Consider the following 19,303-nt stretch of genomic DNA (forward strand, 5'->3'; position numbering starts at 1 on the left):
TATATATATATATATATATATATATATACACACATATATATATATATATATATATATATATATATATACACACATATATAACAGAAATAAACATTTGAAACACTGCTTACAGTGAAACCAAGATTTAAAAAAAGGCATATTATTTCTAAAAAAAACACTTTGTTCCTGGGTCTGTCATGGAAATACATTGGTCTTTATGACACTAAATGGCCACACATATTAAAAAATATGATTCTTTATAGATGAAGACAAGTCATCGGATTATAAGTGAAGACATCATCTGATGAGGTCTTTCTTTTACACACACACACACACACACACACACACAAGCATGTAAGAGCTTGTCTAAAACTATAAAGACATCCCAAATATTCCCTCAAAAACCAAATGTACAAGCCTGCTTTGTGCAGACTTGTATTAATGTGATTCAGATTTTATGAAAGGGAGATTGTATGCCAGGTGCTGCAACAGAATAAATATCATGAACACTGTTTGCTGAATGTTTGCTCTTTGCACTTTATACAATCATAAGTGTTTCCCATAAAGCTACATTATAAAGTTGTCTAACTTAAATAGTACAAGTGACATCTGATCTGTCTGAAATCCTATTAGAATCAAATTCAGTGTCAGAATTAAACAAACCTAACTGTAAAACCAAAATAGCTGACTGAACCTAAGGCTGATGATACACAGCGCAACTTTTTTTGTGCAGTGTTGCTTGGGCACTTTTCCATTGAGAATGGGTAACAAATTTCTGTCTGGATGTCTCACCTTGTTGCCCATCGATGGCAACACTGCCCAAAGTTGCAAAGCATCATTACTTAAAATTAGGGCTGCACGATTATGACAAAAATCATAATTGTCGATTATTCCCTTGAAATTGTAATTGCGATTCTTAATTACGATTATCACAATTTACATTGAATGATGTTTATACCATTGTTTGATGCAACTGCATGCCGTATTTTTATATGAAAATAACCAAGCTGAAAACACTCTACACTCTTAAAAATAAAGGTGCTTCAAAAGGTTCTTCACAGAGATGCCATAGAAGAACCATTTTTGGTTCCACAAAGAATCATTCAGTCAGAAGTTCTTTAAAGAACCATCTCTTTCTTACCTTTTTATAATCTGAAGAACCTTTTTTTGCCCCAAAGAAGCTTTTGTGAAACAGAAAGGTTCTTCAGATGTTGAAGGTTCTTTATGGAACCATTTAGACTAAAAGGTTCTTCTATGGCATCGTGAAGCACTTTTATTTTTAAGAGTGTAACTGAAAAACTTTTAGTGCTTTTCTATAGTATTAAGCCTCAAATGTCAACTATACATCGGATTGGTTTCTTCTTTAAATTATAAAAAAAGTAAAAATATGAATGGTATTATAATGTTATACGAAAACTAAAATTAAAACAATGGAAAAACCCCTAAGATAACATGCAGAAAGAAAAAAACGCCTCTTAAGCGTGCAGAACAACATAAGGGGACTTTGAACGAATAATTGCCGCTTTGAACGATTACCTAATTGTGGCATGCATAATTGTAATCGCGATTAGAAATTTGATTAATTGTGCAGCCCTACTCAAAAAGTTACCTAAAGAATAGAAAAAAAAATTATGGAATTATTTATTAAAGATTAAATTAGGTTGTTTATACTCGACTTCATTTGTTTGCTTGTTTGTTGAAATTCATTTTGTTTTGGAGAAGCAAATAAGAAATATTTTAGAAATAATTAAGTATATATATTTTCATGAAGTAATAAAAAGTCAAACATTACACAAAAGATCAAATCAATGTCAGCAAATAGTTGCAGGTAAAATGTGAGAAAAATAAACAACTTAAACATTTTTTAGAGCGATATAAATTACTTTTTCAGAACTCAGTTTCTTATAAGATGCTAAAGAATAAAGATGGTGGATGGTGGATGATAAATGTATAATCTCATAACATAGCAGTTAATATCATAATATATCACAATATTATTTGAAGGATGCGAGTCATATTTAGAGTAAGAATATCACGGAGACTATGACTTATCAACACTATGATAAACGCATAGCATAATTGGTTACACTTTACTTGAAGGGGTGTGCATAAGACTGACATGACACCTTCATAATCATGACATGACACCTACATAATAATGACATGACACACGTCATGAATATGAAGGTTTTTTATGCATGTTTATGACAACTGTCATTAAGTGTCATTCGCTCAGTTATGTAATTTTTAATGCAAAGATGACATTGTTTGAGATGTCTTTGTTATGGGCTATGGTTAGGGGTAAGGGTAGGGGTAGGGTTAGGTTAGGGTTAGGTCAAATAATGTCATCTTTGCATTAAAAATGACATAACTGAGCGAATGACACTTAATGACAGTTGTCATAAACATGCATAAAAAACCCTTCATATTCATGACATGTGTCATGTCATATTATGTAGGTGTCATGTCAGTCTTATGCACACCCCTTCAAGTAAAGTGTTACGGCATAATTTGTGTTGAGTTATCATTACAAATGTTTCATCATTAATCTGTATCTTTGTTTACAATTTCCAGAAAAATCTACAAAAACCCCTCAAAGTGATTTCCCTGCTAATCTCATAAATCTACAGTAAAAGTAGTGTAATACTATTTTTTTTCTCTGTGTATATAGTGTTTAACTGCAGTTCTGTCATGACAACTCTCAGAGGGATTGGCATGGTAATGTACATGACAATGTTAATGTATTTGGTCTTGGTTTTTTTTTCCTCTAAAGAACTTTTTGTGCAGTGGAAAGATTCCATGGATGTTAAAGTTTCTTCATGAAACCACAAATACAACAAAGAACCATTTTTAAGCGTGTGTGGCATCAGATGGTCAGAACGAACCCTTTCTGCTTTTAATTGGAGCCTTGTTTTTTTTTTAAGTCTTTAACCTGAAGTATTTTGCAGTAATCCATGAAAAGACAAAAGCTCTACACTCTAGAGAAAACTCTGACGTGGACAGGAATCCTTGAGGGCTCAAATCAAGCGAGAGCCCAGTGAACTGGACTATCAAAAGCTGGACCTACATGTGTGAAATTCTGTGAAATAATATTACATTTAATATAATAATTTCATAATTTTAAAACAAAGCCCTCTATATTGCAAGCACGCAAAACAAAGCAGGGAACACGCATTTGGTTTGTAGACGGCTTGCTTGATTACACTGGCAGCGCTGCATCGCTCGCCTGCAGTGTAGACACAGTGTACGGTGGAATAAGATGATGGGCTGGAGGAAGGTGAGCATTGGAAAGGCGCACGTTCGGGCAGGCTCGGCGGCCTAAGTGATAATGACGAGTCTGACAGCCTGATGGACATGTTTCAGCATGCCACTCGCAAATTCAGCCAACTCCCCATCTCCGTCAATAAATTCACAAATGTGCTGCCTATGCTAACGGCTGTGAAATTGCAGCCAGCATCACATACGCTACCGCTCCGTTGTTCCTCTCGAGACACGCTGCGAGAAACAGTTGCACACTGCAAATAAAGAAATAAAATTCAAGTTCCTTAAAAATGAAATAGTAATAAAGACTTCATCATTTTAATTCTTAAAGTGCATGATGAAGGAAAACATATTGCAGTAATATAAAACATATTACAATAATAGAATAGTTAGAATAAACATAGACAGTTCAAATGAACAAGGAGGGGGTTTTTTTCTTTGGAGGTTTTCTTTGTTCTTTTAGGAGCTACAATGAGTTTTTTCGCCAAAAATAAAAATTATGCCATAATTTTTTTCACTCTCATGTCATTCCTGTAAGAATCTGTTTTGTGGAACACAAAAGAAGAAATTTTGAAAAATGTCGAATGCCCACAGTGTTGTTTTGGACCCCACTTACTTTCATTGTACAGACAAAAACAGTTTTTTTTTTTTTTTATTGTTCTTGGAATATTTCTTAGAGGAAAATGATATCTCTAAAAAATAGCCTTATTTAGTTTTTCTCCATATCATATCAAAACTAATATTTTTGTATTTTTACAGCACATTGATGACATTTATTCTCAAGTTTTTCCGATTCACTTAAAGTCTGTTTGAGCCTCGTCTGAGCTCAGAGTACATAACCGATTTCCATATTTTTGGAGAATCATATTTTGGAGCTGGCTGCTGTTTGCTGACATGTTGAAACAAGTATTCTTCACAGGGAGGGGCAGAACTTTTTTTTTTCTTCAAAACAATTCAAATATTCAACTTTAGAACCCAAAGAAACATTTCTTTCCAAACTGTAATTTAAAGGGAAAACCCTTTTGCTTTTGCATGTTTCAGTTTAATTTCAGATCTCTGAATTCAGAAACTGAATAATTGACAAGACATTTTTGAGCAACATTTGAGGTTAAAATTGCATAAGGAAAAGTTCAAGTAAAAAAATATATTATGGATGATGTGACTGATACATTTGGCATAATGTCCAAGATGCTCTTTTCCACACAATGAAAGTGAACAGCTGTCCCTAAGTTCTGACAATCTGACAATTTTTTATTTGTTTATTTTTATTTTTTGGTCTATGCAAGAAAGATGATTTTGCATGATTTTTCCATTTTTGGGTGAACTATCATTTTAGGTTCATAGAAAACGAGTCAAACCCAAACTAGAAAAATTATTGAAGGACCAATGTTCTTAAAACAACCATTGTTTCTTATTGCGAAGAACATTTTTAGAGTCAGAATAGACTTCTTCTTTTTTTCCTCTAAAGAACTTTTTGTGCAGTGGAAAGATTCCATGGATGTTAAAGTTTCTTCATGAAACCACAAATACAACAAAGAACCATTTTTAAGCGTGTGTGGCATCAGATGGTCAGAACGAACCCTTTCTGCTTTTAATTGGAGCCTTGTTTTTTTTTTTAAGTCTTTAACCTGAAGTATTTTGCAGTAATCCATGAAAAGACAAAAGCTCTACACTCTAGAGAAAACTCTGACGTGGACAGGAATCCTTGAGGGCTCAAATCAAGCGAGAGCCCAGTGAACTGGACTATCAAAAGCTGGACCTACATGTGTGAAATTCTGTGAAATAATATTACATTTAATATAATAATTTCATAATTTTAAAACAAAGCCCTCTATATTGCAAGCACGCAAAACAAAGCAGGGAACACGCATTTGGTTTGTAGACGGCTTGCTTGATTACACTGGCAGCGCTGCATCGCTCGCCTGCAGTGTAGACACAGTGTACGGTGGAATAAGATGATGGGCTGGAGGAAGGTGAGCATTGGAAAGGCGCACGTTCGGGCAGGCTCGGCGGCCTAAGTGATAATGACGAGTCTGACAGCCTGATGGACATGTTTCAGCATGCCACTCGCAAATTCAGCCAACTCCCCATCTCCGTCAATAAATTCACAAATGTGCTGCCTATGCTAACGGCTGTGAAATTGCAGCCAGCATCACATACGCTACCGCTCCGTTGTTCCTCTCGAGACACGCTGCGAGAAACAGTTGCACACTGCAAATAAAGAAATAAAATTCAAGTTCCTTAAAAATGAAATAGTAATAAAGACTTCATCATTTTAATTCTTAAAGTGCATGATGAAGGAAAACATATTGCAGTAATATAAAACATATTACAATAATAGAATAGTTAGAATAAACATAGACAGTTCAAATGAACAAGGAGGGGGTTTTTTTCTTTGGAGGTTTTCTTTGTTCTTTTAGGAGCTACAATGAGTTTTTTCGGCAAAAATAAAAATTATGCCATAATTTTTTTCACTCTCATGTCATTCCTGTAAGAATCTGTTTTGTGGAACACAAAAGAAGAAATTTTGAAAAATGTCCAATGCCCACAGTGTTGTTTTGGACCCCACTTACTTTCATTGTACAGACAAAAACAGTTTTTTTTTTTTTTTATTGTTCTTGGAATATTTCTTAGAGGAAAATGATATCTCTAAAAAATAGCCTTATTTAGTTTTTCTCCATATCATATCAAAACTAATATTTTTGTATTTTTACAGCACATTGATGACATTTATTCTCAAGTTTTTCCGATTCACTTAAAGTCTGTTTGAGCCTCGTCTGAGCTCAGAGTACATAACCGATTTCCATATTTTTGGAGAATCATATTTTGGAGCTGGCTGCTGTTTGCTGACATGTTGAAACAAGTATTCTTCACAGGGAGGGGCAGAACTTTTTTTTTTCTTCAAAACAATTCAAATATTCAACTTTAGAACCCAAAGAAACATTTCTTTCCAAACTGTAATTTAAAGGGAAAACCCTTTTGCTTTTGCATGTTTCAGTTTAATTTCAGATCTCTGAATTCAGAAACTGAATAATTGACAAGACATTTTTGAGCAACATTTGAGGTTAAAATTGCATAAGGAAAAGTTCAAGTAAAAAAATATATTATGGATGATGTGACTGATACATTTGGCATAATGTCCAAGATGCTCTTTTCCACACAATGAAAGTGAACAGCTGTCCCTAAGTTCTGACAATCTGACAATTTTTTATTTGTTTATTTTTATTTTTTGGTCTATGCAAGAAAGATGATTTTGCATGATTTTTCCATTTTTGGGTGAACTATCATTTTAGGTTCATAGAAAACGAGTCAAACCCAAACTAGAAAAATTATTGAAGGACCAATCGATTTTATATTTAAAAATGAACAAATATAGTGCAGTCTGTGTGCCTGCACATTTGTATGAAATCTCAGCAAATGTGTGTGTTTTGTCATTTTGAGAGGAAGGATGTGCTGGCTTCGGCCCGTGTTTAGACCCGCTCGCTGACTGTGAGGGTAAAAGCTAAGAAGAGCAGCCTCAAATGCTCCAGAAGCAAATACGTGCTCAGACTTGCCCTACTTATATGCCAACAGTGAAAAAAAGTGTGGGGGTCTTTATTGGAAAAGCTGAGGTGTCAGAACTCATTTTCATCCCTTATGACAGCTCCTGCTTTAAGCCTATAATGTGCGTTCGAGAGCGAGCCTTTAAACAGTTATCCCTAACACGCAATTTGTTTTTATGATTCACTCGGTGATATCATACCATAATCGGGGCCTAAAAAGACAGAGGCAAAGGCCCAGACATGATTCAGGAAGATAGCAGAAAATGACCTTAAAACCTTTTCAGCGATGAAAAAAGCCCCAGCTTTAGGAGCTCGCACAAGGTCATCTGAGGAGTGCAGCTGAATGAACAGAAGGACTTCAGAACCAAGGACAGAGACGTGGACCCTGAACTCTACACTGATACACTGGTCGACTTTGAGCATTACTGCCTACGATCTTATTTATTATTACTAAATAAAAGCAGAGAATGATAAGAAGGAAAGTATTTGAATGAAAAAAAAAATCTGTTACAATTATTCACCCTCAAACTGTTCCAAACCTCCTGTATAAATGTCTTTCTTCCATTCAACACAAAAGTAGTTATTTTGTAGAATGCCTTGCCTGCCTCCTGAAAATGAATGGTAATGAGAGAGAAAAAAATTATGATATGGCTTCATAAATGCACTGTTCTGATATCTTCTGAAACCATATGATCTCCAAGTGATGAAATGACTAAAATTGAAATGATTATTTCTTAAAAATCTTCCCCTACTGGTGTAACATGTCTTGATGTGCCAATTCTGAATATGCACAAATGCAAATGAGATTTAAAAGCTGCTACCAATATGAATGTGTGCAACAAATAAAGATTAAAACTTCCAGTTGCTTCTGAAGCTATTGTATGGCTTCAGAAGACTTGAAATGTAGTGCACATGTAGTATGGACTACATTCATTCATTCCACGGTCCCCGTCAGTGCTGTTATTGTTTACTAAACTAAAACTAAAATTATTACAAATATTTTCATAAATTGAAATGAAATGAAATATAAACATAACAGACACAACTTGCACTTAAAAAAATGAAAATTAGAAATAAATAAAATAAAAAAAGTATTATCAAATAAATAAAAGCTAAATATCTTTTTTTTTAAAGAACAAGAAAATAAATAAAAAGTGGCATAACACAATTAATAAAACTTAAAACAAAACAAAAAATGAAACTGAAAATGTAAAAAATTATAATAAAAAGAAAGCTAATAATACTATTTCAGTATAGCAATACACATCAGTTGTATGGAAAAGAGCAGTTAAGACTCTTCTTTTGTGTCATACTGAAGAAAGAACATGTGAATTAACACGAGTAAATGTGTGCATGTCACTCATATACTCCTTTAAGCAGGTTGTGTGAAAGCCCTGTGACATGACATGCGGTTTATTAAAACAATGAATACAAGCAAAATTATTGGCAGACATCAAAGCCAGAAGGATTCGTGTGAGTGAGGAAACATTACCACGGCAATTCTAACACAGGTGATTGTGCAACACAGAATGTACGAAAGGTTCATCCGTGAGGCTGGCTGAGAGGAATGTTGTTTCAGGTAGCGGTGAGAAGCCCACTGCGGATCAAGTAGATTACAGTCAAAATGCCCCCATGCCTCTCCCAAAGCATCCCGAGGCTACACAAACCCAAGAGCATCATGCTTTAACCCTTCAGTTCGCCACACAATGACTCACTTACCCCTTACACAGTAATCCCAGATATCCTCAGCCTGCAAGCCTTTGTATTACGCCTGGAAATTCCCCCGAGTTTGAGGTTACACTGGCATTCCACATAACTTGACAATAATCCTGAGCCATTTCTCCCTTTCTCCGTTTCTTTTGGAGGATAAAGTAAACAATTTAATGGTCTTTAGAGTGGGTGGCAGAGTGAAAACGAAAGCTGTCGCAAAGAAAGTAAATAAATAAAAGTAGCAAGGCAAGCAGCTTCTTGTCGTCCTGTGATGGACATTTGCATCTAGTAGATGTTCTGGAGTTACAAAAAAGGCGTGGAATCCATGATATTCTTTAAATGAATCAGATGTGGCTTTTCTTTGTCTTATTTTTTTAAGATCAGATGTAACTTTTTTTTCTGCTCCAGGAAAACAGATCAAACATATTGATGAGTCATCTTGCATTTACGATCGTAAAGATATTTCTGTCCAATCAAATGCAAGAGAATCTTCCTCCCGTACAGCCACCTTTGGAAATGTTTCTTTATATAGAAGAACCTATACTCATTTCTGAATCTACTTTGAAATCTGCCTTCAATTTGTGGGGTGAAGACACCAAGGACCAGTTTTACTAAACAGGGCAAATTAGGGCGAGAGCGCAATTCCAAAACAGCAATGATGGGCGTGGAAATTTCTGCGGGTGATTTACTAACGATGCACAAATTAAAGAACACCGACACATCATCTCATTTACATATCGACCAATGCAATATACCAAGCGCAGCGCAGATTGAATGCAGAGCTGATGCCCATCAGTTGCAGGTGATCTACTTACGACACAGAGGCGCAAAATAGTTTAAGACATGCTTTTTTTGGACGTTAAAAAATTGCGCAAATACCAGTAATTTGACGAGCGCAAATGTTAGTAAATTGCGTTGCGTGGTTCATTTGAATTCTTTCCTCCCATAAATTTTGTGTCTAAAAGGGAAACTCCTACAAATGCATATTCAAACAGTTTAGGCACAAAAATAACTGTCCACGCCTTTTCAGCGCTAATTCTTCTCTGCGCGTCTTTAGTAAATCCTGACACAGTACTATTTTAACGCCAAAAGACAGTTTGCGTTGGCGCAAGTAGAAGTTATTTATTTTTTAAATAATTTAAAAGTTATTTATTGCCATTGATGGTTCCATGAAGAACGTTTAACATCCATGGAACCTTTCCATTGCACAAAAGGTTCTTTATAGTAAAACGGTTCTTTAGATTGTTAAAATGTTCTCTAAGAAAAAGTGGTTCTTTTAAGAACTGTTTATTGAAAGGTTTTTGGGGAACCAAAAAAAAATGGTTCTCCTATGGGATCGCAAACAAAACTGAAAAGTATGTCTAAAGTAATGTCCACTCACATTATATGAAGACTCAGCATATATCAGTACTCTAAATGATTATTTTTAACATGGAGGCCCACGAGCTGCTGTCACATGATCAGCTGAATAGTACTTTCTTAATCTCGATAACCCTACTGTTATTGGATTCTTGGGGTTGTGGAATGAATAAATCATGGGACAATGAGATATTTCCACAATGGCATATTGGTAACCTACTTTGTTTGCTGCATCAGCACTAGTAAGTGTCATAGTAAGTGACTTCTATCATATCAGCCACTGCCAAATAAACAAAAATGCGTCCCCTTTAAAGGTGCACTTAATAATTTTTTTATTGTTTATGTTGCACTACAGCAATCATCTTGGACTTACTGACAACTAGTGGCATGGAGCATCATTTTCATGCAGAATCATGCAAAAGTCTTCAGAGATGAATGCCATTGCAGAAATTATATTTAGATTTTTTTTTTTTTATATGTGCAAATTTTCAAAATTCTTCAAACTTCTGGGTGCATACTTCACCCAAAAATGATTTACTCACTCTCATGTTGTTTTCAAACCTGCATTTCTTTCTTTTTTCTGCTGAACACAAAAGATTTTTAAAAAATTAAGAATGTTGGTTCCATGGACAAAAAAAACTAAATCAATAAGACAATAAAAAAAAATAAAAAAAACATATTTTATGTACCACAGAAGAAAAAGTTAAACATTATTTCTACATTGTTTAGAAAGTCCTTTCTAAACATTATTTCTAGTCTTCATTGACTGAAGTAATGTCATATGGAAACAACTGACAGTTTTGATCAGAAATGCTGACATTAATATTTTAATTCATTTCATGCACACTTTGAGTCGAAAGCTCAAAATCCTGAAAACGTATGATGGTTAGTTAAATCTAGACCAATCCGAAATTTTGATCCACTATGCAAAGAACATTCCCACATGCATGAAGATTTAATATAGAGAAAACAAGATAGTATGTAACACAGTATCATTATATATATGGCGCTAGCTAAGGAGCCAAACACACTCAAATGTAGGGCCTGCTTCTCTTATCCTAAAACGTAAACAGCAATCTGTGCTGCAAACTCCACTTATGCCCATTTTAAAAGCTTATCCTGCTGTTATTGTTGCTCACAGGGGCCTGGTCTTTGAGAATGGAGTGGAACGTGGCGCGTCAGAGGTGACAGTCTTCACAGGCCGACACTGAGTGATGGCCATAGCACTCACCTTCCTGGGACCGCTATCACCTTACACGTCCACAGAAAGTCAAGAGACCAAGCCTCACGCTTGACTTCATCCAACAAACAGCCCACACAGGAAAGAGCCCCATCTCCTGTTTCAGAGGGTCATCTTCATGACAGACTGATGTAGCACCTTTGGACTTCGGGGAAAACACGGACTGCTCTGGTTTCAAGCTCCTCTGCTTGACATTACTGTGATTCTTTTCCTGTGTGGATGCACTTTGTTTAAGAAAAACCTTATGAGTACTATCCCTCATATACAGATCTGAACTAACCCATAACTTGAAGTTAATAATTCTGTAAGCAACCACCAAGCAATGCACTAGCAACCACTCAGAAGACCCTAGCAACTGCACATCTATACATGCTAAAAACACCTTACTGCTATTATATACCATAGCAATGCCATAGCATTAAGGCGCACAAGGAAAATTCACCTCCCAAGTTTCATTAGTTACCTTACATTTTAAGACGAATCATGTGCAAATGGTAACAAAACAGGTTATTGTGCAAGATCTTTATAGTTTGAGAATAAATTGCTTTGAGCTCCAACAAATTCTAAAAGCCAAAGCAAACATGTAAACACAACATTAAATGCACTAAAGAATTAAACTTGATGATTCTGTCATTTAAAGGGTTTACTAAGGAATTTCAAAATTCATAGCGTTTTTGATAAGACAAACTAAACTGACGCTAAATATAAAGGTTTTGCACTTTTTGAATTATTGTAGCTCAAAGACAGCGCTGAGAACAGTCTGTAGCAGTTTCCTTTTAAAACTACAATCATAAAAGTGCATGCAATTAGACTTGCCTTATTCTTTTAACATCACGTTTTAATTTATATGTATGTTGAAGAGCAGGAATATATTTCAGATGCTGTTAATTGTCGTCTAATTTTTCATTTTCACAATTTTCAACAATAGTTTATTTTGCAGCTCATAAAATTCCTAAAAACTTTTCAATCTAAATGAGGTCCTAAAACTGCTAATATAAGAATTATTTAAAATATATATACTACGATATACAATACGGTTCACGAGTTTGGGGTCAGTAAGATTTTTCTTTACTTTTATTCGGCAAGGATGCTTTAACTACATCAAAAGTGACAGTGAAGACTTTTCCATTCTTTATTTATTTTTTTTAAATATGCATATAAATATAAGAAATATATTTAAATATACTGTTTCATCAAAGAATCTTGAGAGAAAATAAAAATCACAGTTTCCACAAAATAGAATGATTTCTGAAGGATCATGTGACACTGGAGACTGGAGTAATGATGCTGAAAATTCAGCTTTTCACCATCACATGAATGCATTTCTAGTTTATTATATTTGACAAAGTAAAGAGCTTTTTTAAATTGTAATAATATTTCACAATATTACTGTTTTTACTGTATTTTTACTCATATAAATGCAGCCTCCGACCATGACCATAAGAATTTTCTTTCAAAAACGTTTAAAAATCGTACAGTCTCCAAACTTTTTAACAGCAGGGTAGGTTATATGGAGAACAACAGCATGTCACACCACAGGACACTGCTTGAAATTTCATTTAAACTACGATGTTTAATTCTAAGAAGCACGTTGAAAAAGAGGAACAAAGCGGGAACGCCGCCAAAATGAGAGTCTTGAAAATGAGCCGCCAAAAACAGACAGTGAAGAAAGGGCAAACAAGCAACTGAAGAAGAGTAAAACTCATGCCTGCACATTGTGAGCAAAATCGTCAGTGAGTGTGGGAAAAGAACTGTGTGTGCACGGGCTCACGAGGAGCTCACGTGATACGGTTGCACCACAACCGAGACGCCGTACTCACCGTCCAGGTGGCTGACTTGGCGGTGCTCGACTGCTGGAAGGTGACCTCGAAGTTGTGCGGCCCGGGGTAGTCAGTGTTGGAGGGGATGGCCGGGGCTGGAGACATGGCCTCGAAGGTCGAGTTTGGCTGGGAGTAGGGTGACGGCGTTGGCACGTTGGAGGTGGTCTCTGAGCTGTAGGGACTGGTAGACGCTGCTCTGTTCCCCAAACCTTGTTCCATACTGCTGCTCAGTAGGCTGTACTGAGACTGAGAGGAAAGGCAGAAAGAGAAGGAGGGTGAGACAGGTAGAGGAGTGGGAGGGAGGGAGACAGGTGAAGGAGGGAGGCAGAAAGTTGACTTTGAGGGAAAGAGGGAGGAGATAAGACTCCATCCACTCCACTTCTAAAGCTCTAGGTACACAACATCGGGACATACGAGAGGTAGTCAAGCCTCCAGGCTTACAAAAGACAACCTTAATCTGTTCAATGTCTAATTGCCTGCCATTCTCTTCTCTAACTTCCAAACACAAAACTCACAGATCATGCCCACAACTCATAAACGATGACTAGAAGTAGAGCTCAACAGATGCGTTAAAAGTAAAGCTCAGCTGGACAAAGAAATAATGACATGATAACATCAGCTAATTTGGTAACAAACCCTGAATTTTCATGCTTTTGATGAGTTCAAAGTCCTCAAACATAGACATTTTCTTTGTTGTGTTTTATTTGTTTCACATTTCCATGCATTCTGAATATTTATAGCATACACTGTAAAAAAAGATAAAGAAAATCTGTGACATTTACAGTAAAATACCGGCAGCTGTGGTTGCCAGAACTTCACCGTAAAAAATATGGTAGCAACATTTTAAATTCACAATTAAATACCGTATTTCATTAATGGATGTAATATTAATAAACCAACATATTGAAGTGCTAATATCTGTTTTGAAGCATTGTAATGCACTGATAACCACCAAAAACTGGTGGTGATGAGAAAGTCACACGATGAACCAAAGCTCATCACAAACAGCTTTTCTACGAGCTGAGGAGGACACTGCTTATATATAGAAGGTGCACAGTGTCATTCACACAAACACTAAACACCATCATGGTGACACACATGATACTGAAATAATGCAATAACATCATTATTATTTAACAACATTAGATGTAAGATAAAACCCTAATGTACACAACTGACAAAAAACTAAGAAGAATTATTCGTTATTTCAACAAAAAAACTTCAAATATGAAGTGTCATGCAGGGAATTCTGGGAGTGTCCATTTACGTTTTTTCTTTTTCACTTCCAAAAACCGTATTTGTAACAGTATTTTACTGTAAAATTACATTAAATGTAATTACATTTATTCACCGTATATAGTATGGAAACTTACCGTTAACCAATTTACAGGTTTTTACTGTAGAATTTGTACAGTCTTTTACTGTTAAAATCACAATCATTTAAGTTTAGAACTGTTAGCATCACTATCATTCATACTTAGTTATTTTGTTTTTTTAATTGTCCCATATTATTTGTATGGAAGCCCGTTTCCGCCACTGAAGAACTTTTTATTGACTTTTTCTCTCGCAATTCTGACTTTTTCTTTTTAAATGGCTTGTTATAAAGTCAGCATTGCAAGTTTATATCGCGCAGTTTTGAGTTCTGACTTTATAACTTGCAATTGAAGTCAGAACTCAAAATTGCGTGATATAAACTTGCAATTGTGACTTTTTCTGAGTTGCAATATATAAACTCACAATCACGAGTTATACAGTCAGAATTGCAAGATTTAAATTTGCAGTTCTGAGAAATACATTTTATACTGACTGTATAACTCGTGATTGTGAGTTTATATATTGCAACTCAGAAAAAGTCACAATTGCAAGTTTATATCACGCAATTTTGAGTTCTGACTTGCAATTTAATGTAGATATCTCACAATTCTGACTTTTTTTCTCCGAATTGTGTGATAAAAAGTGACAATTAACTTCCTTATTTTTTATTCAGTGGCAGAAACAGGCTTCTATACATTTGCATGGACATAAATGAATTACGCAGTTTGTTGAAGAGAGGTGAGTTATTACTTTTCTGAGTTATCAGACTTACGATTTTTAACTACAAAATGTAAAAAATGTGGGGAAAAAAAAAATCAGACTTGGAAGCCAGAGTCATATCTAAAAACCACAATATCAGAGAGACTTTGGCTGGGATCTTTCATCTTGGGCCAGTAAGAAACCACCAAACGAACACCTTAGCAACATCCAAGCCAGCACAAAACTCTAGCATCAATGCAGAAGCTTTTACAGAAATCAAATCTACTTTACACTGTTATTATATAAATATGACATAAAATGACCACCAAAACCTCAAAAAATAAAAGCAAATAAATCAGAAATACTAACATTACCACTTGATTCATGCAGACATGTTTTGATAGAATAGCTCAAAGTTCAGGTAAAAAGCATGATGGGTAATGATTCCCACAAAACCTGTGGACCAATCAGAAGCCTGTGAAATGAGATAGCCAAACTGCAACACAAGTCAAGCAAAGAGAAAAGTCTTTACCTTCTTTTTCACACAGTACATTGTCCAAACTGACAGAATCACATGTCCTCGGCTGTCAAACGACACACTGACGAACCCACAGAAACCAAAGTGAGTAAAACGCTCATCTCGCAAAGTCTGCTCAGCTTGAGACGTTATCACCTGATGAGTCCTGATCCTTGTGGACACGGGGAGCCAGAGCAGGTGGAGTCCAGAGGGACGGAGGTCAGAAACCACACATTGTCCTAATTATGGCATATCGGCAGTCAGACAACACCTGCACAAGTATATACTTGCCGGAAGATGCTTTCTCAAGACCCTGCCTGCGTGAATAACACCATTCAAGCAAGCACAGCGGAAAAGAGAGCTACAGATGAAGCAAAGGGTTTAAAGGTACACAGATGAGTTTTTCAAAATGCAATTAACTGAAAACTAGAACCACGGGGTGCTTCCTGCAGAATTCAACACTGAAATGCTGCTGAGAGTTGCTACGGTTTTTTCTAAGTGATTATCTACTGGCCCAAGTCAAAAGCCTAACACACATTTCCATGTCTCTACTTCAGTGTAAATGTAATTTTCCATCTGATTTATCATGCACCAGGAGAAAATTGCATATCTGACCACTACAAGCCATATCTCTCCTCAGCAAGCTGCATGCTTTGAAGAATCATTCATGCTAAATGTGATACTTGCATTGTATCAGTGTAATCTATATCCCCGTAAGAGATTTCTAATAGATTTCTGAACTTAGTTTTTGCCTCACATAGGGTGCTTTCCATAAATGATCTTAAGGTGTACAATAAAATGTGAGAAACGCTGTCTCAGAGTCTACCACACACACACACACACACAGGTGTGCCTCATCAGTAAGTCTAAACATGCTCTGTGACAAGTTGAAACAGAACAGAAGCATTGTTGTGTGTGTGTGTGTGAGAGAGAGAGAGAGAGAGAAAGAGAGAAAGAGATAGAAAGAGAGAGTTTGTGTATGTGTGTTGTGAGTAAATGCTTCATCATTTCATTTTTGCACAGACATGCTCACTCGCTCGCTCTCTCTCTCTCTCTCTCTCGCTCTCTCTCAGTCTATCTGTACATAATGAATGAATTCTCCTTTAAACTAACATCCATATCATGAAGAAATGTCAATATGCTTTCACTATAACTGACAGCCACACTGACATTCATTCAAACCAGATTCAACTACATAATGAAGGCAGATTTTAAAAGTTGGGCAACTTGGGGCATATTGTCACATGCGTTTTAAAAGTTATAAATGCATACATTATACAATAAATGTTTTTGCTTTTTTTGTGTATGATTTATTAATGTTTTTTTGCTGTAAAGCCTGTAATAAGGTGTTTAATGGCAGGTTTACTGTGACAACTTACCCCATATAGTGTTATAACATGTTCAATGAACTACTGTATGTGACCACAAGTCTTTATACAGTATATTATACATAATATATTTCAAAGTATATCTGACAGATTTTGCCACAACATAGTAAGCAGTATGCAGATGTGTCAGTGAGCTGCAGAAATGTTTCCAGCACTAACATGAAAAAACAGCACCCTCTGCTGCAAACTGAAAGGACTGACATCACTACAGCTATTTAAAACTGCTCTGTTGAATCCTGATAATAACCTGATGAACTTAAGTAGATGTTCTGGACTTTGCTAACAGGTGTGAGATGGCTGAACTAAACTGCAAAATATCAAAATGTTGCATGTTGCAATATTTCTCTCATCCCTCTAGAATGAATCAAAGCAAAACCAAAGTTGTGCACAGAAATGAACATCAACAGGTGTCTACTGCAGCTATAGCATTAAAACCGCTGAAGGTTTCCTATCGAGCAGCATCACACGTTTCATCTCACATTAATAACACATGAAGATGTCCAAATGATTTTTTTAAAGTGTTCATATAAAAGCCATTTTCGAGGATCATTCAAAATTAAGTTTTGAAGCATTTACAAGCGCATCTGTGCGATTTATAATAGTAGCTACTGTAAGTTGTATATTACAATCAGTTATAATCAAATTATTATTTGCAAATGAATTACAGATAAACCTCGAATTGAAGACCTAGTAAAAAAAACAGACTGGTATTTTAACAGATGTGTCATAGAAGATCCATTTATAAATGTAATTTAATATAATGATTAATAAGAAATAAAATAAAATAAAAAATGAAATAATGGTCTCTAAAGTTTTAAGTCAGGCACAATGAATCTGGAAGACAGTGAGCAAAGAAAGAATATTGCTCCTGAATAATCAATGGAATGGTTCAGAAACTGCTCACCTACCGTGCTGTAGTAACGAGGCAGGTCACCGACACACAGCATCGTAGCGATCCCGCTGGGCAGGCAAAAGACAGGGGAGATTCTCCCACCTGTTTGGTCATGTGACCTCACCCAAAACACAGGTGAGTTCTGCAATTCTCAGTTCTTCACGTCTCACGTCTTCACTTTAGACGCTCCCAGTAAAACTAACTTGACACAACAACTCCAGGACAGGTAACACACTCCGAGTCGCTTTTTCTGATTTTCCGCCAGTTCTCTTTGCCCTGTCAGCTTCTAGATGCAGCCAACAACAAATCTTTGCCCCTCCCACTTTTTGGCCTCATGACTATTCATTAACTTAAAAAGCAGGCCTGGACTTGCCCACTTGTCTTTTACACTATACCACTTTTTTCAAGGCGGTATGGTTAGATTTTGATATATATATATATATATATATTTATTTATTATTTTTGAAATGACCTACACTGTTCACTGCTAGAAAAACAAAAAAGAGATTACAAACTGGTTGGAGCAATTTCCCATAAGTGAAAAACAAACATCTGCAAATCAATACGATCTTGAAAATGCTTGTCCAAGCCCAAAGTGAACAACCAAAACATCTCAATAAGGAGAAAAAAAATCCATACAACCTAGAACAGATCATTTACAGAATTCTGGAACTATTGATGCAGAAACTGAGCAATATAGACACTGCAAAGCAGCGCACATATTAAACGCATTTGACAAAACCAGTCAAAAACACGTTTGGATCATATTTCACCCCAAACTAAAAATAATAGTAATACTAATAATAATTAAAATATATTAGGACAGGCTATATTAGGTCAATAAAATATATTAGGACAGGCTATATTATATTATATGCCATTTTAGGACAATTATGCTTTTTTTTTTTTTTTGCTTGTTTGTTTTGCATTACAGCTATATTTAAGCACATTTCCACAATTCTCATTAAATGAAAAATTAAATGCATTAAAAATGCAACAAAATCATTATTATATTATCAATTGTATTATATAGGCCTATATATATATATATATATATATATATATATATAATACAATAATGATTTTGTTGCATTTTGCATTTTTAATGCATTTAATTTCTCATTTAATGTGCACACACACAGCACTTTAATTTATGTTGTTTTAATTATTTTTATTATCACATAAAAAAAAAACTATATTACAGTAATAAGAATCAAATGAGAATCACGATTTAAAATAACGGAAATGACAAAAAAAGGATAATGTTCAGATAATGAGAATAGGGGGAAATGCGCTTAAATGTCTTGTAACAATCCTAATGCTCCTAAAATAGGCTGCCTTTTTAATGCATAATATAATTTCTTCTTTCTTATATGGAAATAATAAGACTACATTATTTATTTTGGTTTTGGCGTTAGACTTTGTGAGTCGCCGTGTGTCCATCTCTCCATCCCTGTCTCCTGCTCTCTGTTTCCCAGCGTGTGCGCCCCAGATGGGAGGCAGGAGCAGGTGGCATGTTCCAGGCTTGGCTTTTCTGTCTAATTAAGGCATCACAAGCTCCCGCTACAGCCTCCGCTCAAAC

The 19,303-nt window shown here is 35.5% G+C and overlaps 1 protein-coding gene across 1 annotated transcript in view; it reads right to left on the minus strand.

Annotated features, from left to right (window-relative positions):
* tp73 (tumor protein p73) overlaps positions 1–17,776 on the minus strand; it is a 33,393-nt gene extending 15,617 nt beyond the window's left edge. Inside the window, exons 1-2 of the mRNA XM_016286311.1 lie at positions 17,738–17,776; positions 12,912–13,157 (exon numbers count right to left, since the gene is read on the minus strand). Coding sequence (XP_016141797.1) covers positions 12,912–13,157; positions 17,738–17,776 — 285 coding nt within the window. The remainder of the gene's footprint in view (positions 1–12,911; positions 13,158–17,737) is intronic.
* Between the last annotated feature and the right edge of the window lie 1,527 nt (positions 17,777–19,303).

The sequence above is a fragment of the Sinocyclocheilus grahami genome, unplaced genomic scaffold (assembly GCF_001515645.1).
Source record: "Sinocyclocheilus grahami isolate Dianchi unplaced genomic scaffold, SAMN03320097.WGS_v1.1 scaffold208.1, whole genome shotgun sequence".
NCBI classification, from domain to species: Eukaryota; Metazoa; Chordata; class Actinopteri; order Cypriniformes; family Cyprinidae; genus Sinocyclocheilus; species Sinocyclocheilus grahami.